Here is a 17,729-nt window from a genome sequence, read left to right as displayed (position 1 = left end):
TGGCGCTATTCGGAAAAGCAGCTCGATCGAAACACATCTGTTTATTAAAATACTGATTAATACATTTTTAAAGAATTAAATAATTTGCACAGTACGTTCATCCTCTTTATATTTCATCGTTCGCTAACCATGAATTTCGGAGGGAAAACAAAGACTGTCTTTTAAGAGATTTAGATCGATTTCACTGTAATTTGCTATCTCTTCTTTCTTCTTATTTATAAGTCTTACTCGGGAATATTTCTCATTATGAATAATATTATGAAGTTAGCCGGGAATTCGATAACCTTATTTGTTTAAAGGAACAGCTTTTGTACAAAAATCTGTATCTAAAATTATTTGGTTTGTTCATGTAATTGGTGCGAGTTTTGATTCGTTTTGAATAACGCCTTATCGATAAAGAAATGTCTTATGAATAAATGGTAATCACTTTTAACATTTCTTCAACAATCTTTACGTCAGTATACATGTTTAACCACAATAATAAATGTATAAATGAATGCAACATCTAAGGTCTTACGTGTTTAACGTATTTTTGTATCGATTGGTATTAAATTACAACATATAATGTTTAACTGTAACAGCCCAAGTTCATCTACCGTACATCTGCCGTACCTGACAAATCTGATTCAACTTCATTAAAATGCGTTGACATAGAAAATTGTTCATTATGAATGAATATGCTCAACTAAATGTTTGTAACGGAAACGTACATGTTAATGCAGCTGCGTATCCATATTGATGAGCTTTTCCTGAATTTTATCATACAATGTACGGCCGCCTTTGTTTTAGTTTGAGCCATTTAGAGACATTAAACATATTTAACTTTTTGAAAATAGCCCGCCATGTAGCTTTCTTTCGTCATTTATATGTTTTAAAACGTGTCTTAAACCACATGTGAGTTAAACGTCTAAGCCAATGCTAAATTTCTCGAACAAGTTTAAGTCCCTCGTGACAGGATTAAGATCCGCTCACTTTACTTATAAGTATAATTTATGTGATATTCTTATGTTCATTATGTTCCCAGCATCATTTAGTAATTGTATACTGCCGCGTTGAAGAATAATAAATATCAAACGGCAAGTCGAGTTATATGATACATTTTTAGAAACACCAAACCTTATGTATGTCGTCATTCCTATGTCAATATCGGAAAATGTAATACGACCCCACCTTGAGTTTGTTTTTATTTCCGCGTTGATGAATTTTGAAACAGAATAAACGTATTGTTCGTGATTACTTTCGCTATTTATGAGTTCTGTCTCATAACTATGATTGAATGCCATAGAATACGGTTAACGTATTGAATGATGACAATAAATTTTGTGAGTTGGACTGCGAGAATAATGTTCTCGAAAATGTATTGATAATCGTAATAATTTATCATTTGGAAAAGCCATAGTAGGATTAAAAATTGTATTATTCTACATTGACAATGCCCCACTCATTTGAAATAATAACACAATTAGTTAAATTCATTCAGGAATATCAATGGATTCCATCAATTCAATACAGAGTCAATACCGGCGCGCTCATCCGCTTAAAACCAAATGCTCTTCGATTGAAATATTCCAACTAACGGATTTGCTCTAAAGACCAAATGTTGTGTCAATGATAGGTGCTTCCCGTATCGGAAATCGCAGAAACACAGACGGGATGAAAACGATTGACTTGCACCGTATTCTACCATTGGACTAGAATATAAGCAAAGTTAACGCGGAATACACAGTGACTGTTCTACGCTATTGTCATATTTCGCTAAATAATAAACAAACGGTTAAATATATTAATAACGTTGATGTCATGAGAAATTATGCTGTGGAAATTAGCTTCAGATGTAACTAGAATAGGCTAAACGGAGATAAAAAAATAATAAGCAGTTAACGCGAAGTCTTTAATTCGAATAGACAGTATTGATCATTGGTACCACATGTCAACATAGAAAATGAAAAACTGTTATGTTACAAGTATTATGTAAACTGTATTACCTGTTTTACATACCACTGTTCGTCAGAATACGTATAATGACTTCAAACTATTATTGAAAATTGTATACTTTGTGTGTAAATTCTGTATCTTTAGAAAAGACAAGTGTTACCATATCAGTCGAAGTTTAGGTAGACCTTACCAGATTGAACATTGTAAAAAGCAAACTTCTACGGGGATTACCAAAGGATCAAAATGAACGCGTCTACTTCCGTTTCTATAAAACAATCGCCGAAGGGTCGAGGTAAAAAGGGACAGTACCCGCCTGATTTGGAGGTATGTCTATAATAAAACTCCTTGAGTTATTGTTTTATTAGTTTCAATTTACTAACAAGCTTCTTTCACGACAAGTTAGAACGGACTGGAAATATGTTTGCATTTATATAAATAATTTTGTATTTGTTTGCTTGGATAAAAATAAATGCTTGGTTAGTTTAGTTTTGTTAATTCGGAAATCAAGGTCTTATGGTGCCGTCGAGTAAAAGTGAAGATCATTGAAAATATGATGATTCATCAGTATGTTGAACGGGGACGCTTTCACATTGTGGATTTATTGTTAATAAGTTGGTGTATTGTATTATATTCTTTTATCAATATATACCAGTGTAAAATGTACATTTATTTCCTGCAACTACCTACATGCAAACACAAATCGCAGGAATCATATTTAATTTCAGATTGAAATACGTGAAAGTCATTGGTGGTTTACAGATATACATACTACTTCGTTTTAGTTTTTATGTATTTATTGGCTACTGGACTTGTCATTTAATCTATAGAGCATTATCGTCAAATGTAGCGACATAATTGAATATATGCCACCACATGTAAATGTCAGACTGATTATTTTACGACATTCGTGACACGTAGCCCGTAGAATATTAACCTGTATAAGGAAATACGTAAGACACAAAATCCATCGTTTGGTGTTGAACTATCATCGAATGTTTTGGCACCGTCTTTTCCTAGGGATGATTTCATAAAAATAACAAGACAATAACAAAGTACCACAATTAATTAATCGCTGTTGTGTCTTCTCAGTAAAATGTTTGTCTCGTTTCTGCCAAATTAATTTCTCTGAATGTCCTCACATTTCCTTCTTGTTTCTGTTTAAAGATGTATGGCGGTTCGCAGTATTGCACTTCATCTTATAATTTGGCAGTGTTTTTTGTCTGCAAATGTGAACACTAATCGGGATAACCCATTCACCTCCATGTTTACACGGAGCGATAATTGTCGATTATATTTGATTTTCCATGAGATATCTATACTGTATACTTCTCTAAGCACTTTTTATCTTACCAAAAAAGGACAAAAACAGACCTTGCACAACAGCAGGATTTTGATTGATTTAAAGCATGGAATTATAATTTTGTCGGAAGTCATTCATAAAATAAAAAAAACACTATAATCAGTATTTATAACTTACTGCATATGATGATTTCTACGTGTAAAACTTTCTTCAGCACTGATAACCTGAAACTCGTCAATGCAAGACCGAAACAGGTGTTATTTATTTATTTTTCTATGCTTTGTTTCTTTGGTATCTGGATATGAGACATTTAATACACACTATTAATCGCATTTTTAAAACAAACTGAATATTACCCTTAAAATACTACTGCCAATTAATGTATTTAGATTCACTCTTCTGAACAAAAGCAATTCGATTTGATCCTGTAGGAATAGAATTGTTTTCAGTCCATTCATGAACTTGAATTATTGACGTTATCGATCTGAAATAAAATTCTGCTTCAAAGGTTAGTCCCTAATTTGCTATTTTCAACTGCAAATTATATTGCACGTTGGTCGAACATCTTCAAAAAAATATTTCAGTGGGATCAGCTATGTATATGAGTACATTGCTTCTATGTGCATACTTTATTTAAGAATATTCCTTTTTAATGAGTGTTAGAGATTTAGCGCTATAGTACATATTTTCTGTTTGAAATCATATCGAAATCCTCTTCCATGGCATGATCAATGGTTTAGTTAAACACTACATTATGTCTAAGATGTGGAACATTTAAATCTTTTATATTTTTATTTTTATTATAGCACGCGGTTATTATAAACGTCTACATGCTTTCCTAAAAGAACATTACATTGTTATATATTTATCTTAAGACAAACAACAAAACGTGCTTTGCGACAGAGCATTTGTTAATAACAATTAAGACGTAATAAGCTGCGAATGTGTCATACTTAAAGAACCAAAGCGATGCATAACATATTGTACTTCCCAGGGAAACTATTGGGACGGTGGATAAATAAGTTTGTATCAGAAAAGCACACATATCGATGCTGGTGTTTTATTTGAGTTTTGCAACGTTGTTTATCTCGTTTTGTATAATAATGTTGTGCCGTAGCTATGTGTATCAAAACATAATATCCGTTGGATATTTGTTTACTTGGTTTGTCCCTACAGTTTCTATTGTAGTATTGATGTACGAGGTGGATGCAATGGCCGCGACATCTAAAACGGTGGTACATGCGTCCTCCTGTCGGACCGAGTAAAGGATAGTACACTTATGAGTCCGAATTCAACACTTTAATGACTACGTACAGTAGCATTTACATATGCAAAGGGGGATCACGTTTTGAATGATATATGCATATTTCTAGCTCTTAAGAAAAGCATCTGCTCCATCTAAATGTTCTTATGAAAGGTCACCAAATGATTGATAATTTACACAGTATTTTCATCCGTCTTATATGTATGTTAATTAGTGCCCCGGAGGGAACTTGAAAGGATAAAGAGTGATCCTCGTGTAATATCGTCTATCATTAATTTTCATAATTAAATTAAAGGTTAACTCAGAAATAGTTCTCATTTATAAATCACCGAAGCCAATTTGTTTTCAGCAAAACGCCCAAAGCAAACATCAGGTTTTACATTTAAATGTAATATAATTATTTTAGAATCATTATGCACTCACCATTTGTTACAATCATTTAAAAAATCAATTAATAATGCTGCGTTCATTACAATTTTTTAAAATGTTTAACCGCTTGAAGGTTGATGAATTAATCATGTTGTTTGAATTCACACAGCTCCCGAGGGACTCTTTTATCTTAGCGAAGCTTTTAACCTAACAAGCTGGTTTGACTATTTTTCTCTTGGAAATTTAATCAAACAGTTTCAGTCCTTCTATCCCAAACTTTATTCAGTAATTGTCACATAATTTTAACACTTTAAGGTCGAAAAGGCAAGTCTCCCATTATAATTAACACGACTGAAGACATCGTAACATTTCTGTATTAGCACAACTTGAGGTTCCCTGGAGATTATAGGAATCATTAAGAAAACAAATGATGGTGCTATTCAATTTTAACAACTGATAAAATAGGAATATGTAAGTGAAAGATATATCAAACCTAACACTGCATTGAAATATAAAAAGAATTATCATTTGGAACCGAGCATTTATTTAGGTTGTTAACATATTAGAGATACGGAACACCATAATTGTACAATTGCTAAGATGCGAGAAAACGATTGATATATATTAACACCTTATTTATTAAGAAAACTTATTTGGTAAGACAGAGAAGTAATTTATAATAAAACATACAGTACGCTTTGAGCTTTGTGACTGTTTCGTGTGTTTCTATAGGTAGTTGTATAAGATTGCAGAAAATGTGTTTCAATTTGAATCTATACTTAGTGTCATCTGGCTGTTATAGGTTTTGAACCTTTGAACCCGAAATACCAGTTTTCAAAATTATTTTCAGGTTCATTTTTTTAATGCTTTAGAGGAGCTCATATAATATTAAAATAGTATCAAAAGATAATTAAATATCTATAGACATGCTTAGCATAAATGACTTATGAACATACGGCGTATAGTATTCTTTTCTTATTAAAGTTTTATAGGCTCAGACATTGACAATTATTGTGGTGAAATGTAAACGATCTGCTATATTCAATCATAAAACATCACCGAAATTTGAAATTAGAGCCATTGTGGTTATCAATATGTAAAAATGATTTTTAAAAAATACTTTATTTTGCATAAAGCCGCTGTTATTTAGGCTAAAATGTTACAAAACTGTGGTTATTGTTTGTTATTGGTAACAAAAAGTCGAAACAACTCAGTTTTAACAATCTTTCAAAGTAGCATTGCCAATATAAAACTATGTGAATGAGTGCTCATAAGTTTCATATAGTCAACATGTTTTCCCGACTGCATGCTATATTCGTCTCAAATAAATTATATAAGTATACATTGTTGTTTTTTTGCCTCGTAGCTTTTGAAATTGGATCCTTTCTTTAAACATAAAATGAATTTAGTATGTCATAACGCTTCAGTGTAAAACTCATCAAATATGTATTATACCCGTTGTCTTATTGAAAAAATTACATAAGCAATGATGACTGCTTAGTGATGTTATTTGGTTCAAGAAAGTCAATAATTCGTGAGTGTTTAGTTTAAAATATTAACACCAAGCTAATCCCCACCAACACTAAAAATTGACATGTACAGCAATAAAAGAGTCTGTGTTCCAATATTTTATAATTGAATTAAACCAATAACAATATATTTTAAATTGCCACCATTTCCTTAGTTCGCGATTTGGATGATAAATTATATATGAACGTTTTATTCTCCTTTATCTCTAAAGATGCACTCTTACTCCGAATTAAGATTTTCCACAATTAATACAACTGTTTTAATATACCAAAAAAGATTAAATTAATGTCGAAAACAATCGTTCTAATAATGGATACCGAGTTTAATTTGACAGAGAGGTGCAGAAAACACGGTCTATCTATCTTATGAGACGATAGTAGATCACAGTAAATCATTTAGCGCTCACCAATCATTTAATATATAGTTGCGTTTTCAGCTATTAAAATGCGCAGTTGCAAAATCTTTATCAGAAAATAATATTGTCCATAAATGCATTATTAAGTAAGTAGTTAAAAGCTTATCAATCAAAATTTATGTTTGTTTTACATGTGTATGTTTTCATTTTGAATACGAGTGTCAGTTTAAGTGATATTGGCAATGAATAAATCAATTTGCCCTTGATGCATGTCTAATGATTTCTAAATATCTCTGAGAAAAGTGTATACAGTTCGAGCCAAAAAGTCATAAATTCTATTCTTATCATTTCGAATTCATGTATTAACGATATTTATATTTCAAATAATGTTTGTCAGTGAAAACAAATTATTAATACAAAAAAGAATATTTCTTGAAAATAGTTCAGGATATTAACTATAATTAAAATTCTATAGCCATGTAGTATTATAAATTTCAACAAAATGATAAAAAAATGCATTCAACAGTTTTTATTTTATAATGATGAAATGTGAATTGTGAATATCAATTAAAGTGCGTATTTCAAAATCGACGTATCTGAAAAGAAATATAATTAAATAGATACATCTCAACATTAAGTATACGGTCGACAAAGTCTATGTCAAGCTATCGTTTAAAATTGGCATTTGTCTGCTTACGCTTTAATACAACGCGATCAGTATAAGAAGTATAAAATAGAGGTTTCTAGTCTTGATTGCCCAAGGGAAACATTAAGTAAGAAAATAAGAGAATTTGATCATAAATTACTCAAAATGCTACTGCGTTCTTTCAGAATGTTTCAGATTTAAAATGTATCTTCATTATGATGCTGCTCGAACACGTACATACAAGCCTTCAGTGCATATGATTTATTGATTAAATTATGCATTATGTTTGCACTATTATATGGCTATACGAAGCAAAGAAAGGATTACCCGAAAGAGTGCTTTAGTAAAATGAGATAAATATGTGATCACGAGAGTGTATCATTGTCTTAAGATTTAGAATAAGGTATAAAGTTTAGTGCCGTTTCATATTATAAATAAACTAAAATGAACTTCCAAGCAGCCAAGATATATTAATGTATTAATTTAGAAAAAGGCAATGCTTATGTTAAAAACTACAGAAATAAGCTCAGTAGCCAAAGTTTTAAACATAAACCCCGTTTAATGTCACAGGGTAAACGCCAAAGACAAAGAACACAAAAACAAAAATTTAAAACAAGAAACAGGCAACAACAGCACAAAACTCCAAACATGTGCACAGTTCATATATGCTATGTACAAATAGGTATGTTTATCAAGGATTGTTAGGTACCGCCTTGGTACGGTCGGTAAAATGTCAATTTACATGGGGTTTACACCAGTTGATGCGCACAGCCTCAGCCATATCCCAACAATCCTGAATAAAGTAATAACGAAAATGAACGTCATCAAATTTCCAGGTGTATCAAAAACATTTGGTTTTCTCGTTTTTGCCTTAATCCCGTTTTAAATAGGACTTCTTTAATTTACTATTAATGTTTAAAAACTAGGTGTATTTGTCAAGGAATGTTAGGTACCGCCTTGGAACGGTCAGTAAAATTCTTGGGCTTTAAACGAGTTTACGTGCACAAACCTCACTCTTATCCCAACAATCCTGAAAAAAAGGAAAAACGTTAAATTAAAGTAAATCTTATCAAAGTATGCATCAACTTGAGGAAACTTAATAATAAAACAAATACTAACTTAATAGGTAATAAGTACTTCAATGATTAGAGATCCCAACTCTATCTGCAGACGAAGGAATACAATTCCCACTATATTCGCCAAAGAACTGTGTGTTTTGTAATTCAAAAACTACTTGACAATGTATAGAAAGTAAAAATTGCCACTCACTGAACATTCAACATTTACAAACAAACACATACATAATATATTGAACTGACAGTTAAACAAAATTACTGCCACTTTTCTGATAAATTTTAATTTAAGTTCTCGTGAGATTTCAATACACAGAGAGAATTAAACCTTAAACTCCAATTTGAAATCTGACAGAAGTCAGATTTGATTAAACATTGAGAAAAACAATGCAAGTGGATGAGCTGGTAATATGGTGTCTGGGGAGGTGTCTGTCTTGTTGTTATCGTTCACTGCTGGAAAATATAATCAAACCCGTATGCATATTACTAGGTTGTAAGAGTATATATTACTATTTCAAGGGAGCGTAGCGAGCGAAGAAATACGTTTGATTAATTTTTAATACATGAACTGCAAACGACCTTAAAACTCGTGTACGACAATTTCAAAGTATAATATCATCGCCTGATATATATTAATTGTCTCAGTCACGTAGGCTTCACGACGAAACAGTGTGCACGAATAACTTGACTATAAACCGATGTACTTAAATATATTTAAATTTTCTAGTCATAATCTATTTGTTTTAATGCCTCTCATTGATGGACTGTTGCCTATATAAAGTTGTTATTTATTATTTTTCGGCAGACTCATTGTCACCTACATTGAAGTTATGGACTTATAAAAACTTTTTGCGGTATACCGGTATGTTATCGCAAATTATATTTTGTTTATTACCACCATTTTGTTTACGAAAATTTTACAACAGCTATAAGAGATAAGTCAAGTTTCCTGGAAATATAAAGATATCTCTATCAATATTTCTGTTAATTACTTAAGTTTTGAAGCATTTGACACATTAAGAAGATTCGAAAAGGTTTTCTGTTCTTCTGTCTGTTTATGAAGCGTCATTCCTGACACGTTTGAACGGCTAGAGAATATGTTTGGATTGAAAAATATTCTTGTACCAGTTTGCCTGAAGAAGCAGAAGAGAAAGTTCGTTGTTTTCTTGTCAGTTGCTTGCAGCTCGTAAATGGTGCCGACAAGTCAAAATGAAATTCACCAAAAAATGATATTTTGATAAGCATATTATTTCAAAGGATATAGAATCAAATCTCATGACTTGATGTAAGGGAACGTTTTTACATGGTTAATGTATGCTAGAATAATTTTTATGGATATGTTTTTCCCTTCTATCAATCAATGTACTTGCAAGAGCCCGTAAAACCTACTGAACCGGATAAAACCATTAAACGGGATGTATGTTTAAACGTTCGACTACAGTGCTTGTTTTTATAGTTATTCATAAAAAAATAATATTTATGTTTGTAGAAGAGGAATTACATTTGTGGAATATCGTGGACTTATGTTTGTGGAAGACCGATTGTTATAGAATATATATGTTTGTGGAAGGTCGATTCTTCCCGAGGACATGTGTTTGTGAACGACTTATTATTATCGAGTACTTGTTTTCGAAGACAGAGGACTTATGGTTGTAGAAGGCCGATTCTTACAGGGGACTTTTGCTTGTGAAAGACCCATTGGTATCGTGATATATATTACTGGCATACCGATAATTTTTGTTTGCGATTATTGATATACACCATTGATCATGGAACTGTTCCTCCGTAAATATATTGTTAATGTGTTAGCACTATCATTACTATCAGTAACTAACAGTAACGTGGATACTTTGGTTTTTATTTTATTCTTATCTATTGAGAGCTGATCAATCATGTTTATTCAAGATCGTGTTTTAAAAAAAAATTAAATACCAATAATGATTCCAAACATAGTTTTGACTGCAAAAATATCGTGTTATGATTCATATTTAGTGCGTTATATTTATTTCAGATTTTCTCGTATATTGAATCTATATTTAATGTTACCGTTATAATATGTTAGCTCATTTGTGTAAAACATGAACTAGTTATCTTTTATTAGTATGTCTTAAAAATGTGTATCCATGACATACAATTAGTTTGTTTTTATCGTTTTCAAATCAAGTTAAGCGTTGGTATTACAGATTTCTAGTGTGAAGAAAATGAAGTTATACACAAAACGAAACAAGACCTTTTGACAAGTACATCAATCATTTAAATTGCTTCAGTGCAAAATTGGCACACTAAAGGAAGCATAAACGATTAAAGCCGTGTATTAATTTCCCTACGGAAAAACATTCAGCCCACCGTCTCATCATTGAGTAGATATTATGGTAAATTACCAGAAATGTACTAACATTTTCATATTATTATTGCGTCTGTGACAAGCCCATGTCGATGATCTAGAAGGTGATGATGATGCTTGCGAAAGGAAAATTTCGCAAATATGTTGTTGTTTTTTAAATCGACGCGAGCAAAGTGAGCGATGCAAGGTATTCCTTCTAAGTCATTAAGATATTACAAATAAATTCCATCTTAGATTATAGCCCGTTTAAAGCAGGGCTGGATCCAAAGTATGATAGCATGTCTGTTATAATGTAAAGATGCCATTCTTAACGATTGAGTATATATTGAGTATAGAACTTATTGAATGCCGAGAGGCGAATTCCTTTGCTTGAAATATACTTAAAATCTTAACGTATAAGATTTTAAAACATTAGAATAAATCATTGATAAATTAAAACTTTGTTTGGTTTACTACTGCTTCCATGGAAATTTCTTCTCCTCGATTTGTTTGTGTAGAACAAAGTAAAACAGACAAAGGAGTTAAGAAAAGATGTTGCGAAAGTTTCCTCAGAAGAACGTTTAATTTACAGATATATAAAACAAATTAAACGTTCTACCCCTAAATTTGGCAATTATTGTAGACATGATCTGAATTAACAAAGGTCGTAAAGTGAAAGAACAGATCCGTTATAATTCCGTTTTAGCTCTTTAATTGTAACGTTTACACTTAAGCCAGGCTTGTTTTCCCACGGGTTTGCAACGCTACCAGGGATAGTAATTGGTTTTCTGGAATCTCAATCTCAATTCAAAAATATCTAGGTCAGAGACTGAGAAGAAACAATAGATTATGAAATTATGTGCTAGGAAAATGATAAAATATTATTTAACATGACATATTAAATAGTGTATTCATTGCCTATAAACTCACATTCGTTTTAAATTCGAGTTGAAATAGGGATTTTAAACTGGATTTTGTAAACTTTCTTGTTTTAAGATGTCACACAATCTTTTGCAAAATTGTTCAACACAAACATATTATCCATAAATACATTCATTTAAGTTTACTTTGCGAGTCCCTTGTGTTAAAACATTCATGTATAGTGCAGAAAAGAGTTTCTGTAAATTAACTTAACATTTTCATTGCATGCTGTTTTATACTGGATAATTGCTGTTCCTTGTAATTTCCAGATAAGGCGGTCTACAATTTTCTTCTTTTGACAGGAAAATACCAGCTGAAGACGTTATTTTATTAAATTTCCAAAAACTGTGTCAGAACAGGTTTTGTGAAATAGTCATTTATTGATAGCAATCTCCGGATGCAAGACTGTTCATTGTTCCTAGATTATAGGGTATTACTTGGCGTTATTCGAAAATCAAGTTCTGTTTATCAAAATACTGAATCAAAGATTGTTTAAGAATTAAATAATTAACACATCACTTTCATCCTCTTCGTATTTCATCATTTGCTAACCAAGTGATCCGGAGAGAAAACAAAAGTTTTACGTTTAAAGAGATTAAGGTCGTTATTTTCTATCTTGATTTGATTTTCTTAAATAATAGACTAACTCGGAAATCTTTCTCATTACATATACTATTGAGAAGTTAGCAACCTAATTTTTAAAGGAACTGCATTCTTATAATGGTCTTTATCCAAAAGATTTTAATTAACATTTTATCAATTAAGAAAAGCCATACGTTTAAATGGTAACCACTTTGAACATTTCATTTTTACGCTAGTATTAATGTTTAACCACAAACATTAATGCATTGATAAATTAAACATCTCCGATGGAGCCCCCACGTCTGGTCGTTGTTCTGGTAAATTTGAGTTGGACTGACATTCAAAGAAGGAACGATGTTGCGAACTTAATTTCACGAACCTTTAACAGTTTAATGAAACAATTATAGACATTATATCTCTTTGTTTGAAACACTTAAACGTTGTAACGTCATATTACGAATACCTATTGCTCTAATCCCCGCCATTTTGTTTGTTACTTTCCCCTTTGGCAAGGGTTGAAGCATCCAGGTTTATAAAGGTACCATTGATGGTTCATTTTCGTCATTATCATAGTCAAATTTATGTGTAAAATGGAAATTACAGGTACAATCCAATAGCCGGATTTGTAACGTAGACTCTTTTTAGAGGCACAAGGTCTTACGTGTTTGACAGTTTTGTGTATAAATGGGTATTATAGTACAGTAAACAAATATTTACTGTCATAGCCAAATGGTACCCACTGTGTATCTACCGTACGCGACAAATGTGTGTATAACTGACTGAACTTCAATAAAAATGCATCGATATGTTTGTAGCGGAAACGAACATTTTAATGAAGTCTGTATCGTACGATGTACGGCGGCCATTGCTTTAGAAATAGTCATTAAGAGACATTAACCATAATCAATTTTGATATCTACCCTCAATGTAACCTTCTTTGGTCATTATTATGTTTTTAAACCTTGCTTACAACACATGTGAATATAAACTTCTGAAACAATGTCAATTTTTTCGAAAAAGACCCTCGTAACAGGATAAAGACAAACTCACTATGATTGTCTACTAATTAAAAATAAAGTTTGCGTAATATTCTTCTGTTGAGAACTATAGATATATTTAAAGGAAATAATTATTATGATAACCGCTAGAAGCTATTTTATCTAATTTTATAACATTCGTTAAGCTTGTAAGTCACGGTTTCGAGAATTTGGGCCCAATGCGCTAATAGAAGTATAAAGTTAATGTATCTAACAATCTTAAACATTTACTCTTTTTAGCCCAACGCATGTGGATTTATATACACTATGTGCATACAAGACGCAGCCACCACGTCTAATTAATCAGACATCCGACCATTGGCTACGCGACAAGCTAGTTACAAGGTTTGTCGTGTTACTCTCCACACACTGTCCCTTTGAACAAAATTTGGATTGATACTTTTTCGGGAGTACTATTTTGTGTGTTTTTGACTACAAGTGAATGCGACGTTGATAAGATACGATGACTCAGCATCATTTAATAATTATTTACTGCAGCGTTGAAAAATATTAAACCGCAACTTGAGTAATAAGGTATATTTTTGGAAACTCCAAAGCTTATGTTTGTCGTCATTCTTATGTTAATATCGAAAAATGCAATACGACTTTACTTCGATTCTGTATTCATTGCCGCGTTGATAAATTTTGGTGATTACGTTCGCAATTTACGAGTTCTGTCTCATAACTTTGATTAACTGCCATACAATACGGTTAACTTTTTGAATGATGACAATATGTGAAATCGACTGCGATAATAACACCCTCGAGAATTTATTAGTAACCGTAATAATTTATTATTTGAAAAAAAAACATAATCGGATAAAAATGTCATTATTCTTGATTGACAAAGCCCCACTCATTTTGAATAACAACAAAATTAGTTAAATTCATTTAGAAATATCAATGGATTCCATTAATTCAATACAGGGTCAATACCGGACGCGCTTACCCGCTTAAAACCAAATGATCTTCGATTGAACAATTCCAACTAACGGATTTGCTCTAAAGACCAAACGTTGTGTCAATGATAGGTGCTTCCCGTATCGGAAATCGCAGAAACACGGGCGGGGTGATAGTCATTGACTTTCACCGTATTCTGCCACTGAACTAGAATAAAAGCAAACGAGGAAACTGTTCTTCCCTAATGTCGTGGATCGCTAAATGATAAACAATCGGTTAGATATATTAATAACGGAGCTGTCATAAGAAATGATACTGTGGAATTATCTTTGGATACTATCAAAATATGCGTTGGTGTTGATGTAAGGAAATAACAAGTATTAAGCAGATAAAGGTGACTGGTCATTTTTTTAAATATCTAAAGAGCTACAGTCTTATTTGTTTTACTAAACACTGTTTAACAGATAACGTATATTGAATGCACACGATTATTGTAAACGGTATACTTTATCTGGATACAAAGTATTCTTAAGCGTAGACTTAAAGTGTTTATATCTCAATCTACGTTTAGGTAGACTTTATCTGATCGACCGTTGCAAAAGAACAAACTTCTATGGGAATTACTAAAGGAACAAAATGAACGCGTCAACTTCCGTTTCCATAAAACAATCGCCAAAGGGTAAAAAAGGACAGTACCCGCCTGATTTAGAGGTATGTCCATAAAATAATTATTTGAGTTATTGTTTTATTAGTTTTAATTTACTCACAATATCAGCAAATACATATAAGTTGAGCTACAAAATATTGTACTTTTTTTTAAATATAAATTTGAGTGTTTGTGTATTCCATACATTTTAAGAAGTATTTAATAAAAGGTTCAAATTAAATGTAATATTTTGCCTATATACCAAGCGTCATTCAAGACCAGTTTGAACAGTTGGAGAATATGTTTGCATTCATAAATGATTTTGTATTTGTTTGCCTGAAGAAAACGAAATGCTTGGTTTGTTTAGTTGTGTCTATTCGAAAATCAAGGTCGAATGGTGCCGTCGAGTCACAGTAAAAACATCAAAAACATGATCATTAATCAGTATATATTTTATGAACGGGGACGCTTTCACCTGGTGGATTTATTTTAAATGAGTTGGTGTATTGTACTATATCCTTCTATCAATCTATACCTGTGTAAAGTGTACATTTAATTCCTGCAACTGCCTACATGAAAACACAACTACTAGAAACATAAATGAGTATCTACTTTCAAACAAAAAACGATTTAAATACGTGAATACGCTTGAGCGGTTGACTGCATTTATATTTCAGTGCTGAAGGTTTTTATTTCCCTATAGGCTACTGGACTTGTCATTGAATCTATACAGCATACTCGTCAAATTTAATGACATAATGGAATATATGCCAGCACATGTAAATGTCAGATTGTTTCTTTAACGCCATCCATGACACGTAGCCCGTAGCATATTAACCCGTGTAAGGAAATACGTCGTTGGGTGTTGAACAATCATCGACGATTTTGGCACCGTCTTTTTCCTGGGATGATTTTATAAAATGAATAAGACAATAACGAAAGACCACAATTAATTAATCGCTTTTGTGTCTTCTCATTAAAATGTTTGTCTCGTTTCTAGCAGATTAATTACCCCGCATGTCCTCACCACTTCCTTATTCTTTCTGTTTAAAGATTGATGGCGGTTCTCAGAATTGCACTTCATCTTATAATTTGGTAGTGTTTTTGTAGCAAATGTGAACACCAATCAGAATAACCCATTCCCCTCCGTGTTTGCACAGAGTGATAATTGTCAATTATATTTTATCTTCCATAAGAGATATATACTGTATATTTAACTGTAAAAAACAAGCTTTTCATACCAAAGAAATGACCAAACCAGACCTAAAACAGCAGTGTGTTTTAGATTGATTAAAAACGTGGAATAATGATAACTTTGTCGGACGTCATTCATGAAATGAAAAAAAGATTAAAATCAGTATTTATTTTATAACGTTCGGGATATGATGCTTTATACGTGTAAAACTTTCTTTAGCACTGATAACCTAAAGCATGTTTGATGCAAAACCGAGACAGCTACTATTTGTTTATTATTCTATTGTTTGTTTCTTTGGTGTCTGGATACTTCTATCTTGAAAACTTGTTAGACATTTAATAAACACTAGTCGAAACTATATTTCATACAAACTAATAAAAGTACAACATAGTTGCAATTTGCGAGTGACGCGTAAATTCTGGTAACCAAGTACAAAAATAACTTGACATTTGATACACACTATTTAACTTCCCTTAAAAAAACTATTGCCGAAAATTGAATACAGCACTACTCATCTGAACAAAACAATTTCATTTGATCCGGTAGGAATATAATTATTTTAGTCCATTCAATACCTTGAATCATTGTTCAGACGTAATCGATATTGAACAAAACTGCTTCAAAGGTTAGCCCCTAACTTGTCATTTGGACGTAACGCAAACAATGAAGTAAGTTGGTCGAACATTTAAAAAAAAGAAATTTGAGTGGGGTCAGCTGTGGCTATGTGCACATTGCTTATATGTACACAGGTACTTTAAGACTATTCCTTTGAATGAAAGTTGGATATATAGTGTTATATTATATATTTGCTGTTCAAAATCATATCAGCCAATTGGTAAGGGTACACTATTACAAAGTTCATCGGGTTTTTTATCAAACGTGTGTATAAAAATAACCACATCAATATAAAAATCAATCAGTTAAAGCTCCCTGTCTTAAAGATTGATCATTTATACTCATGTGTTTGTCTTAGGTGTGAACCATTAAATACCTTTTATCTCAAGTTTTATAAAGGCACACGCGTATAAAGGCACACGCGCAACTGCAAAACACACATTGCAAACAGCAGTGTTTAAAACACAGGCTTACATTTAAATTTAATGTAGTTTGTTACAATCATTATTCACTCAGTACTTGTTACAAAAAATAAAACATAAATAATTAAAACGCGTTCGTTCATTTTAAATTCATTTTTAGTTCAACCATTTGAAGATTGATAAATAATTCATCTTGTTTGATTTCTTATAGCTCCCGAGGGATCCTTACGTCTGGTCGATCAAATAACAAACGATTAAAGTAAAGGTGTTGTGACTCTTTTTATGCTGGAATTATAACAATTGAATCGAACAGTTTCAATCCTGCTATCCACAACTTTTTTGGTTACTGTCACGTAGTTTCAAACACTCAAAAGTCGAAAGGTCAAGTCTCATATTATCTTATATAACAACACTGAAGACAATGTAATAATTCCATTTTTGCACAACTCCCAAGAGTTTCGTTCTGGAAACATCATGACGATTCAATTTTAACAACTGATCTAACGGGAATATGTAAGTGAAAGATATATATCAAACGTTACACGGTGATGAATTATAAATAGGATATTCATTTTGAACTTTTGGTTGTCTACCCTTTAGAGATGCGGTACGACAT

General features: G+C 31.9%; 1 protein-coding gene across 3 annotated transcripts in view; it reads left to right on the top strand.

Annotated features, from left to right (window-relative positions):
- LOC128240378 (dipeptidyl peptidase 4-like) overlaps window positions 1–17,729 on the top strand; it is a 372,769-nt gene that overhangs the window by 116,547 nt on the left and 238,493 nt on the right. The window contains exon 1 of one of the 3 annotated variants that reach the window (XM_052957011.1): window positions 2,164–2,259. The exons of 1 other annotated variant lie outside the window; for it this stretch is intronic. In XM_052957011.1, the coding sequence (XP_052812971.1) occupies window positions 2,179–2,259 (81 nt within the window). In that variant the 5' untranslated portion in view covers window positions 2,164–2,178. Of the gene's footprint in view, window positions 1–2,163; window positions 2,260–14,839; window positions 14,947–17,729 lie in introns of those variants that run through there. One more of the 3 variants, XM_052957014.1, reaches the window with a different exon arrangement.

The sequence above is a fragment of the Mya arenaria genome, chromosome 7, assembly GCF_026914265.1.
Source record: "Mya arenaria isolate MELC-2E11 chromosome 7, ASM2691426v1".
NCBI classification, from domain to species: Eukaryota; Metazoa; Mollusca; class Bivalvia; order Myida; family Myidae; genus Mya; species Mya arenaria.
Note: the sequence above shows the minus strand (reverse complement) of the source record. Positions and strands in the feature narration are given on the sequence as shown.